Below are 12628 nucleotides of genomic sequence, written 5' to 3'. Positions count from 1 at the left end.
ATACCTAGCCCCAGCAAAAGGTCCTGCACTCTATGACCAGCCAATAGGTCATGGGCCATGTTAGTTCCTTTCCTGTGTATAGCAGTTGAAGCAGTGTCCCGATATATTCCAGTGACTCCTACTCAGAGTCTCTTACTGTGTAGGCTATAAAGGGTTCTTGCTGTGCAGCTAGTCTCAGTCCCTGTCTTAGAAGACAAAAATGATTTTTTAATCTATCCCAATTATCACAGCTGTTTTCACAATGACAGTTGGCATTTTATGGGAAATAGATAACTGCCCATCTGCTCACCTTTCTCGAATGATTGCCTGGATGTAATTAACAATGGAGTCAGCCACCTGCGGAGCATGGGCTGTGTCAAAATATTGCCTGCTCAAAATGTTTCCAGAACATGCATCTATCGTGACAAAGAGCAACCCTGCCTTCTCAGACAGGAAGACTTCATCATTCACCTACCGGAACAGAATGGCAACACTGTAAGAAAGCAAATTCTTAAAGTCTGCAACAGTTTTAATAAAATCCAAAATGAAATTCTCCAATACAAAAAAAACAACCATTTCAGTCATGTTTAGAAAACTCAACCTGATTGGGTTAGTTTGACCAACCTAACTTCCAATTGATTGAAAAACAATTAACTATTGAAACAAAAGTTTTCATCAGTTACTATGCTGAGATGATTGTTAATGGTGGTGTCATGGTTATGTTACCAGACAAGTAATCCAGCGAATATGGGTTCAAATTCCACCATGACAGTTTGAAAATTTGAATTCAGTTTAAAAAAAATCTGGAAATAAGAAGCTGGTATCAGTAAAAGCGACTATGAAGATGTTGGATCATTGTTAAAACCCACTAATGTCCTTTAGCGAAGGAAACTTGCCTTCCTTATTCGGTCGGGCCTATATGTGACTCCAGTCATACACCAATGTGATTGTTTCTTAACTGCTCTCTGAAATAACCCAGCAAAACACGCAGTTATAACAAACAGAAGGCCCGCCACCACCTTCTCATTGCCATTAGAGATGGGCAAGAAAAAGCAGTCTTGCCTACATTCTGAGAATTAATCAGAAATATACATGTACAGAAACATATACTGCTCTGATGATGTTTAATTTTTTCCAGCCATGACAGCTTCAAATGCCATTCCCATTCCTAAACAGCTTCACCCAACTAAATAAAAGCATACCTGATATTAGTACAGAAAAGCAGCAGTGGCAGCCAATATCAGGTAAAAGAAAGGAAAAAGGAAGAAACATAGTAAAGGGCTGCATTTTACACTTCAGCTGATGTAAGCAATGGCAGTCCGCCCGTAAGGACCGCATGTCGCGAAGCCGCCACGATATTAAACATGGCGGCTCATTTAAATGGCTGGGGCAGACACCCCTGCCACCCCCACGATGACGTGGGGGGCACTGGCAGCCCGTCCCCTTGGCACAGGCGCTGAGGCCATTATTAAAGGGCTTCGAGCCCTAACTTTCAATTTAGATATTTAAGGGAAACTGTAATGAAAAATTTAAATCCATGTAAATTTCCCCTCTCCCAGCCTCCCCAATAACCATAAAATGCAACTTGCCCCCCGCCACAAAAAAACACTCACCTTGTGCACCTGACCTTCCGCTCCCAAAGTTCATAAACTTTAAACTTTACCTCTTCTCACCAATGAAATGAGTCTGATGGCGCTCCCCACCCCCGCACTGAAAAACGTACCTGCTCCCCCCTCCCCACCAGTGTACCGCCTCGGATCCCCGGACGGGGACCAAAGGCGCAGGAGTGCCGGCCACCGACACCAATATCGCTCTGGGATGGATGGCGGGAGCAGGTAAGTAATCAACTCATTTATCTAAATAATTATAAGTATTGAAATGAGGCTCCCAACACCGAGCGGCGGGGAGGCCACCAAGAGGCTGGGCCTTCTCAGCGTCGAGGCCCAAGCCGGGCTTCTGCCGGAGGCATTTTCCAGTCCCCCATCCCCAACTCCAGCCACAGTGCTTGATGTCAGGGGGCTGTAAAATTCAGCCAATATGTTTATGCCCCTCTATCATGCCTCCTCATTATTCCTCCCAATGTAGAAGCCTCCATTGAAGATCTCATCTTCCATCGTCCCATACACCTTCTCACTGCCTGTGGTCCCCCAAATGCCTCCCAATTTCCTCCTCTGAACAGTGTTGAAATACCAGGGAAACAAGCTTGTCTCTGACAACTGGGGTGGAATTTTATGCTTTCTCCCCCGCAGCAGGTTTGGAGGCGGGGGGAGCATAAAATTGAGTCGGATGATGGAGGGGGGTCCTGCCTCCACCAAAATTTAGTCCTTAACTGGGTAATTAACCCCGAATTAAGGGCCTCTTCCTGCTGCAGCCACAATTACCCAGCTCTGGGACTCCTCTGATTGGCCGGCAGCTCTGCAAGGCCGGGACATCTGGCAACAGGGTCCTAAATCTTATGGAAGGCCTGTGGTGTCCAGTTAAGTGCCACTAAATTCTGCAGGCCTTCTGTAGAAGAAGTAACGTAGTGATCTCGGCATCAGTTTCCCCCGACGTCGGGACCCCCACCGCCAGCACAAATTCCCCCCATTCTTCTGAAACATATCGCTGATTCATAACAAAATGGAAACGCATCCCCCAGAAAGATCCTCATACATGTTAGTCAAAGAAAGAAATTGTCGGGGTTTTGTTAGGGAAAGTTCCAATGTTATGTTGGTGATCTTCAGATCTGCTTTTTGGCCTGTGAGGTCTAATGCTGTAATACAATTCCAAAACAGCCTGTCATAAGAACGGGTCATTTCACACACAGCTGGTTCTTCTGTATCTCAATTCTAGAAAACTAATGACATGTTTATATTACAGAATGTCTGCAAGTAAAAGCAAGCTTCTGTAATTAGCTGAGCTCTCGGAGTTGTGGAATCAAACACATTGTGAATCACAACTGTCTGAAAGACATGAAATGTGGATTTCATTTCTGGCCGCCATACTTCCGCTGATTGCTGGAAAAGGTTCAGAGACATTGGACAGCACTCAGTTTGATCATGGACAGGAATAGATGGAGCTTGGCAGCACCCACTGCTGTGGCACAGCTGCCTCTAGAGATGCCAGTGGACAACCACATCGTCAGACAGTCCTAGTGCCTCGGAAGGACCTGGGGAGAAAAGGTGGCAGCATGGATAAAAAGTTGACTGAGTGACAGGAAACAGAGGATAGTGGTGAACAGTTGTTTCTCGAACTGCAGGGTGGGGATATAGTGGAGTGTTCCTCAGGGATCGGTATTAAGACCTCTGCTTTTCTTGATTTTTATTAATAACCTAGACTTGGGTGTACAGGGCACACTTGCAACATTTACGGATGACACAAAACTTGTTAGTATTGTGAACTGTGAGGAGGATAGTGATAGACGTCAAGAGGACATAGACAGGCTGGTGGAATGGGCGGACACGTGGCAGATGAAATTTATTGCTGAGAAGTGTGATGTGATATATTTTGGGAGGAAGAACAAGGAGAGGCAATATAAAATAAAGCATACAATTCAAAAGGGGGTGTAGGAGCAGAGGGACCTGGCAGTATATGTGCACACATCATTGAAGGTGGCAGGGCAGTTTGACAAGGCATATGGAATCCTGTGCTTTATAAATAGAAGCATAGAGTACAAATGGAAGGAGGTTATGGTGAACCTTTATAAAACACTGGTTCAACCTCAACTGAAGTACTGTGTCCAATTGTGGAAACCACACTTTAGGAAGGATGTGAAGGCATTGGAGAGGGTGCAGGAAAGCTTCATGAGAACGGTTTCAGGGTTGAGGGATTTCAGTTATGAGGGTAGATTGGAGAAGCTGGGGCTGTTCACCTTAGAAATGAGAAGGTTGAGAGGAAATTTGATACAGGTGTTCAAAATCATGTGGGGTCTGGACAGAGTAGATAAGGAGAAACCTTTCCCATTGGCAGAAGAGTCGAGAACCAGAGGACACTGATTTAAAGTGAATGGCAAAACTACCAAAGATAACATGAGTCATAGAGAGATACAGCACCAAAACAGGCCCTTCGGCCCAATGAGTCTGCACTGACCATCAACCATCCATTTATACAAATCCTACATTAATCCCATTTCCCTCTCACATCCCCACCTACCCTCAATTCTCATACCACCTACCTACACTAGGGGCAATTTACAATGGCCAATTTACCTATCAACCTGCAAGTCTTTGGCATGTGGGAGGAAACCGGAGCACCCAGAGGAAACCCACGCGGTCACAGGGAGAACTGGCAAACTCTGCACAGGCAGTACCCAGAACTGAACCCGGGTCACTGGAGCTGTGAGGTTGTGGTGCTAACCACTGTGCCACTGTGCTGCCCACGCAGTGAGTGGTTGGGATCCTCTGTCTGAGAGTCTGGTGGAGACAAATTGAATCATGGCTTTCAAAAGGGAACTGGAAAAGCATCTGAAAAGAAAAGAAAATTGCAGGGCTACGGGCAAAAGACAGTGAGTGGGACTGGCTGAGTTGTTCTTGCAGAGAGCTGGCACGGACACAACAGGCTGAATGGACTCCTTCTATGCTGTAAGATTCTATGATGATATGGTGCCTCAGGTGGTCCCATTCGGTTCCCCAGGCAGTCTCTAATTCCCCAGTACTAATATGGTAAATACAACGTAACAAAGTTCTACGCTGCCTTCTTTTGTAAAGACGGGGGAGGGTGCATTCCATATCCCATCCTGCTCCTCTCACTGGGTCCTTGGAATTGCAGAATCTGCCTTCTGGGAGGGGCAAGCAATATATCCTCAGAAAATGGTAATTTCCAAGCACTGGAGATGGCCACATACAGATAGTAGTAATCAAAGATAAAGATGAATTTAAAATTATATTACATCTTCTGTTTCCCCAAGCCATTGATCCAATATGGCCTCACTTTACACATATGGAGGCTAGGTGATGACTCTGCTGTTTGCCAGGAGCCTCACAAGACAGATCAGAAATTTGGGCATGCACTGCCCATGATGTTGTGATTAAATTGGCATCATGTGCCAAAGTTTCAGATTTTCATTGTTGGCAAGAGGGACCCTCCTGGCAGGTTAGCCTGGTAAAATGATCCCTATAGTATTCGCAATATTAATATTCACAAATTAGATTAAATAAAAATTTGAGGCAAGTCTATCATGCACTGGATTTCATTTCCCTTCTGCCTTGTACTTGTTTGCCTGTACCTCAGACAGGGAGGTAATGTTAACCTTTATCCATGGATTTACATCATTGATTACAAGAGAAAAGACGATCAGACATGCTGTATAGTAGGCAGCCAATCCAATATTGCCTGCTTTAGATTATTGCCATGAGTTACCATTACCCCCAGTGCCTCTGAATCAGTGGGTAATCTGTTTTTGCTAATGCACCTGGCAGTTTGACTAGTTCATTAATAAGAAAATAAAAAAGCTGGTATCAGTAGAGGTGAGCATGGATCTGTCTGATTGTTCTTAAAACCCAACTGGTACATTAATGTCCAATTGGGAAGGAAACCAGCCACCGTTATCCAATCTGGCCAATATGTGACTCCAGTCCCACACCAACATGGTTGACTCTTAAATGCCCTCCGAAGTAGTCCAGCAAGCCACTCAGTCGTATCAGAGGGATGAGTAATAAATACTGGCCTTGGCTGTAATGCCCAATGGCCACGAGGAAGCTTGTGAGTGTGTGGTCTGAGTGAATCTCTCTCTCTCTCTCTGTGACGAAGTGTCTGGCGGGGCAGCCACTCCCTCCCTGTTGGCACTGCTATCATCGGCATCGGTACTTCAGAAGCTGGAGGATTGCAGACTCCAGCCCCTCTACGGTATAGCACGCTGATGATGCACTGTGTCCCCAGTAATCAAATTCTATCCTGCAGCATAGAAAGAAAATTGATTGGGCGCCTACAATTAAAACCCAGCATACAGCTCAACTAGTTAGGATGCAGATAGTTACACTTGAGAACTAGCTACAAGAAATTAGTTACTCTCCAGTTGAACAGCAGTTCATCACAAGCAATTTACTGCACCTTATTATAAACATCAGAGTAGATAACAGAAGCATATACACAAAGCATCTGAAAATACTGCACTTAGTCAACTATGTATTGCTAAATCAGACATTTTTAGATGGAATCTCAAGATAATTAGTTGATGGCATGTGTAATATACGATCTAGATTAATTAGTGGGGTTCGCTGTGAGCTCGCGAAATAGCAGAAAATTAGTTGTGGAAAGTTACTTCATTCTGAATTATGAATTGCTGACAGATCAGATGGAGCAAAATGAAAGGGAAATCTTAACTGAACTGGCATGCGTGACGATGTTGGAAAATATAATAGAATTTAAATAAAACCACAAAAGTGTAGAGCGCAGAAGGAGGTCGTTCAGCCTATTAGTCTTTGCTGCATCAATCCAAAACTAATCCCACTGCCCTGGCCTCTCCCTATAGTGCCATGTCTTCCACTATTTAAATGTTTTATCCAAGTTTCCCTTCCTCTTAAAAGATGCAGTGATCTCTGCTTCAACCACTCCCTGTGGTAAAGCATTCCATGATCCAACAAACCTTGGTAAATAAAACCTCACTCTCGGCGTTTTTAGATTTCTTGGTCTCTTGTATGCTCATTGCCCAGCATTTTAAAGCACAGTCTGCAGGAATCACCCACTAGGTGCCTTTTAATAGTGCACTAACTAAAACCCTCAGCTCCCTGCCAGGGTCCAGTATAGTACCAGCCTGCTATCTAGCTTTAATTTTTCCAACCATCCCCGCACATTCATTCCACGGTCAGCTTATCGGTCTCATCTTCTTGAAACTTGTTCCCTCTTCTATTATATCGCTGTCACCAGAAAGCTTTGTAAACTGTTCAACACATACGAGCTCATTCGCATGAGGAATCTTCAATCTGCTAGAGTCCCTGCTGATACTGGAAGTCATGGTGAGGCATCTTCTGATATCAGGGCTTTTCCATAATACGGTAGAAATTAGTTACTAGAATCTCGAGGTGTAGCTGAAGCATTTACGTTCCAGAATGTTAGAGGGTGCTGATGTGCTTCTCGTGTCCTGGATAACCACATGTGCAGGACGTGTTGCCAGCTGCAGCAGTTTGAGCTCCCGGTTTATTCGTGGAAAGTTACTTCATTCTCAATTATGAATTATTGACAAATGAGATGGAACAAAATGAAAGGGAAATCACAACTGAACTGGCATGTGTGGTGATGTCGGGAAAACATAACAGAATTTAAATAGAACCATAAATGTATAGAGCACAGAAGGAGGCCATTCAGCCTATTACTTCAGTACCGGCTCTTTGCTGCAGCAATCCAGAGGTTATCTTGAGATTCCTTCTAAAAGACTCTGATTTAGCAATACATAGTTGACTAAGTGCAGTATTTTCAGAATCTCAATGTTGGTTATCTACTCTGATGTTTATAATAAGGTGCAGTAAATTGTTTGTCACATTATGTGATAAAATACTCTTCAGCTGGAGAATAACTAATTTCTTGTAGCTACTTCTCAAGTGTAACTATCTGCATCCTAACTCGTTGAGCTGTATGCTGGGTTTTAATTGTAGGCGCCCAATCAATTTTCTTTCTACGCTGCAGGATAGAAGTTGATTACAGGGGGACACAGTGTATTGTCAGCGTGCTGTACCATAGAGGAGCAGAATACACATTGGAGTCTGCAATCCTCCAGATTTGGAAGTACCTGGCTTCTCAAATAGTGCCGTGGCTTACACTGTTCAAAACAATAGAGATGCCATTACACTACTCTGTGTTCTGTTGGCCACCAACCAGCAAGAAAGATATAGAGCAACAAATTTGCAAGGAAATTACAGAGAGGTGCAAGAATTATAGAGTAGTTATAATGGGGGGGCTTTAATTATCCTAATATAGACTGGGATAGTAATAGTAAAGAGCAGAGAAGGGGAAGAGTTTTTGAAGTATGTTCAGGAGAATTTTCTACATCAGTATGTTTCCAGTCCAATGAGGAAGGAGGCATTGCTAGATCAAGTTCTGGGGAATGAGGTGGGTCAAGTGGATCAAGTGTCAGTCGGGGAACATTTAGAGGACAGTGATCATAATATCATAAGGTTTAGGTTAGCTATGGAAAAGGACCAGGAACAATCCAGAGGATTGGGGGAAGAGACAACTTCAATGGGGTGAGAACGGATCTAGCCCAGGTAAATTGGAATTAAAGATTGGCAGGCAAAACTTTAATGGAACAATGGGCTGCCTTTAAAGAGGAGATAGTTTGGGTACAGTCGAGGTACATTCCCACCAAGGGGAAAGGTAGGGAAAACAAATCCAGAGCTCCCTGAATGACACAAGAGATAGAGAGTAAGGTTAAGCTGAACAAGAGTGCATATGACAGATCTCAGGTGAATAGTACAACTGAGAATCAGGCTGGTATAGATATTTCAGAGGGGAGGCGAAAAAACAAATAAGAGAAGCAAAGGGAGAGTATGAGAATAGACTGGCAACTAACAAAAGGGAAACCAAAAGTCTTCTATAGGCATATCAATAGTAAAAGAGCTGTGAAAGGAAGAGTGGGTGGATTAGGGACCTAACAGGGGATTTATGCATGGAGGCAGGGGGCATGGCTGAGGTACTAAATGGGTATTTTGCATCTGTCTTTACTAATGAAGAAAATGCTGCCCAAGTCAAAGTGAAAGAGGAGGTTGTTGAAACACTGGATGGGTTAAAAATTGATGCAAAGGAGGTATTAGATAGCTGTCTGTACTTAAAGTTAATAAGCCACCAGGACTGGGTGAGATGCATCCAAGAATACTGAGGGAAGTAAGGGTGAAAATTGTGGAGGCATTGGCCATAATCTTCCATCCTCCTGAGATACAGTGGCAGTGCCAGAGGACTGGAGAACTGCAAATGTTACACCCTTGTTCAAAAAAGGGTGTAAGGATAAGCCCAGCAACTACAGATCAATTAGTTTAACCTCTCTGGTGTTAAAGCTTTTAGAAACGATAATTTGGGACAACATTAACAGTCACTTCAACAAATATGGATTAATTAAGGAAAGCCAGCATGGATTTGTTAAGGTCAAATCGTGTTTAACTAACTTGCTTGAGTTTTTTTGATAAGGTAACAGAAAGGGTTGATGAGGGTAATGCGGTTAATGTGGTGTACATGGGTTTCCAAAAGGCATTTGATAAAGTGCCACATAACAGGCTCAACAGAAAAGTTAGAGCCCATGGAATAAAAGGGACTGTAGCAATATGTATACAAAATTAGCTGAGTGACAGCAAACAGAGAGTAGTGGTGAATGATGGTTTTTCGGACTGGAGGACGGTATATAGTTGAGTCGGTGTTAAGACCCCTGCTTTTCTTGATGTATATTAAGGACCTAGACTTGGCACAATTTAAAAATTTATAGATGACACCAAACTTGGAAATATTGTGAACTGTGAGGAGGATAGTGATAAACTTCAAAAGGGCATAGACAGGCTGGTAGAATGGGCAGACAAGTGGCAGATGAAATTTAATGCAGAGAAACGTGGTGATTAATTTTGGAAGGAAGAATGAGGAAAGGCAACATAAAATAAAGGATACAATTCTAAAGGGAGTAGAGGACCAGATGGACCTGGGGGATAAGTGCACAAATCATTGAAGGTGGCAGGGCAGCTTGAGAAAGCAGTTAATAAAGCATAGAGTCACATACAGCACAGAAGGAGGCTATTCAGCCCATCAAGTCTATGTTGGCTCTCCACAGAGTCAGTCCCACTCCCTGGCTTGATCCCCATAGCCCTGCTAGTCTATTTCTCTCAGGTGACCATCCAACCTCCTCTTGAAGTCATTGACCATCTCTGCTTCCACCACCCTTGTGGGCAGCGAGTTCCAGGTCATTGCTATCCGCTCTGTAAAAAAGTGCTTACTGATATTCCCCCTGCATCTTTTAATTTGTGCCCCCAAGTCTGAGTATTATTTGTTAACGGGAACAGTTTTTCCTTGTCTAACTAAGCCTGTCATAATCGTATACACTGCTATTAAATCTCCCCTCAACCTCTTTTGTTCTACAGAGCTAATCCAGCTTTTCCAACCTAACCTTGGAACTAAAATCCCCCATCCCTGGAACCATTCTGATAAGTCTCCTCTGCACCCTCTCACATCCTTCCTGAAGTGTGGTGACCAGAATTGGACACAATAGTCCATAGAGAGATACAGCCTTCGGCCCACCAAGTCTATGCCGACCATCAACCACCCATTTATACTAATCCTACATGAATCCCATATTCCCTACCCCATCCCCACCTCCCCTCAATTCTCCTACCACCTACCTACACTACGGGCAATTTACAATGGCCACTTTACCTACCAACCTGCAAGTCTTTGGCTGTGGGAGGAAACCAGAGCACCCGGCGGAAACCCACGCGGTCACAGGGAGAACTTGCAAACTCCACACAGGCAGTACCCAGAACCGAACGCGGGTTGCTGAAGCTGTGAGGCTGCAGTGCTAACCATTGCGCCACTCCAGTTGGGAGCCTAGCCAGAGCTTTATAAAGGTTCAGCATAACCTCCCTGCTTTTATACTCAATGCCTCTATTTATGAAGCCCAAGATCCAATATGCTTTATGAACCACTCTCTCAATATGTCCTGCCACCTTCAAAGAGCTATGCACATGCACCCCCAGGTCTCTCCGTTCCTGCACATACTCTTTAGAACTGTGCCATTAAGTATGTATTGCCTCGCCCTATTCCTTCTGCTAAAATGCATCACCTCACATTTGTCAGTATTAAATTCCATCTGCCACCTCTCTGCCCATTCTGCTAGCCTATCTATGGCCTGTTGCAGGCAGTTCATACCATCCTCACTGTTTGCTGCAACTCCAGGTTTGGTGTCGTTAGCAAATTTTGAGATTCTACTCTGTATTCCAAGATCCAAGTCATTTATATGAAGCAAAAAAAACAGTGGTCCCAGCATTGATCCTTGGGAAACACCACTGTCTCCCATCCTCTCGTCTAAAAAACTACAACTCACTGTTTTCTGTCCTTAAGCCAATTTTTTATCCAATTGGACACTGACCCTCCTGTTCCATGAGCCTCAATTTTCTTAACCAGCTTTTTATGTAGTACCTTATCAAATGCTTCCTTAAAATCCAAATAAACAACATCTACTGCATGCCCTTCATTAACTTTCTCTGTTACTTCATCAAAAAATTCAATTAGATAAGTCAAGCATGACTTTTACAAATCCATGCTGGCTATCCTTAATTAACTCGAACCTCTCTAAGTGTCCATTGATAATTTCCTTGGTTTTGGTTTTTAAAACCTTACCCACCACTGATGTTAAACTAACTGGCCTGTAATTGCTAGAAGTCCTTACATCTTTTCTTGAATAAGGCTGTCATATTTGCCACGCTCCAATCCTCTGGCACCTCCCCCGTATCCAGGGAAGATTGGAAGATTCCGGCAAGCCCTTCCGCTATCTCATCCCCACTTCCTTTAGCAACTTGGGTTGTAAGCCATCCAGACCAGGTGACTTACCTACCCTAAGCACAGACAGCCTTTTTAGTACCTGACCCTCTCAATTTTTATCCTATTCATTGCCTCTACTCTCTCTGCTTCTACTGATGTTTTATCAGCCTCCATTTCCTTAGTGAACACTGATACAAAGTACTCATTAAGTATATTAGTCTTGCCCTGTGCCGCTAAGCATAATAGGCCCCAATCTGTCCATAATAGGCCCCATTCCTCCTCTTATTACTCACTTATTATTTACATGCCAGTATGGTTCTTTGGGTTTCCTTTTATGTTGACTGCCATTCTAAGTTCATATTCTATCTTTGCCAGTCTTATTTTCCTCTTCACCTCCCCTCATATAGGATCCTGGGCTTTATAAATGGGGCATAGAGTACAAAAGTAAGAGAGTGATGATAAATCTGGATAAAACACTTGTTCGGCTTCAACTGGAGTACTGTGTCCAGTTCAGGGCACTACACTTTAAGAAGGATGTAAAGGCTTTAGAGAAGGTGCAGAAAAGATTCATGAGAATGGTTCCAGGGATGAGGAACTTCAGTTACGTGAATCAATTGGAGAAGCTGGGATTTTTCTCCTTGGAGAAGATTAAGAGTAGATTTGATAGAGGTGTTCAAAATGATGAGGGGTCTGGACAGAGTAGCTAGGAAGAAACTGTTCCCACTGGTGGAAGGGTCAAGAACCAGAGGACCCTGGTTCGAGGTAATTGGCAAAAGAAGCAATTGCGACAAGAGGAGAAACCTTTTTACGCAGCAAATGATTAGGATCTGGAAATGCACTACTTGAAAGTGTGCTGGAGGCAGAGTCAATCATGGCTTTCAAAAGGGAATTGGATAATTATCCAAAGAGGAAAAAAATTGCAGGGCTACGGAGTAAAGGTAGGGGAGTGGGACTCAGTGAGTTGCTCTTGCAGGGAGCCAGCACAGACAAAATGGACCGAATGGCTGTAACCATTCTATGAATCTATGTAGGGAAATACCAGGTGAAGCACCCTTGAATATTTCCACAACTGGAACCTTCCCCTTGGTGGCAGAGGTCACAGGGTTGGAAGGTGTCATCCATCTACACCATTTCTCTGCTTTACTGAGAAGGAATTGATTTGGTTTTAAACGCTTCCCTTTCTATTACGATTTAGTCTTGGTCCTGCCATTTGTTCCTTGATAAA

At 43.6% G+C, this 12628-nt stretch overlaps 2 protein-coding genes across 5 annotated transcripts in view; both read right to left on the bottom strand.

Annotated features, from left to right (window-relative positions):
- Nucleotides 1–12628, bottom strand: part of LOC137352386 (inactive cell surface hyaluronidase CEMIP2-like) — a 162758-nt gene that overhangs the window by 7338 nt on the left and 142792 nt on the right. For 2 of the 3 annotated variants that reach the window (XM_068017718.1, XM_068017721.1), the window contains one exon: nt 290–450. The exons of the other annotated variant lie outside the window; for it this stretch is intronic. In XM_068017718.1, the coding sequence (XP_067873819.1) occupies nt 290–450 (161 nt within the window). The remainder of the gene's footprint in view (nt 1–289; nt 451–12628) is intronic. 3 annotated transcript variants of the gene reach the window in all.
- The window catches only part of cemip (cell migration inducing hyaluronidase 1), a 268013-nt gene that overhangs the window by 152323 nt on the left and 103062 nt on the right, over nt 1–12628 (bottom strand). The gene's annotated exons all lie outside the window — the stretch shown is intronic.

This window comes from Heterodontus francisci, chromosome 38 (assembly GCF_036365525.1).
Source record: "Heterodontus francisci isolate sHetFra1 chromosome 38, sHetFra1.hap1, whole genome shotgun sequence".
In the NCBI taxonomy this organism is placed as follows: Eukaryota; Metazoa; Chordata; class Chondrichthyes; order Heterodontiformes; family Heterodontidae; genus Heterodontus; species Heterodontus francisci.
Note: the sequence above shows the minus strand (reverse complement) of the source record. Positions and strands in the feature narration are given on the sequence as shown.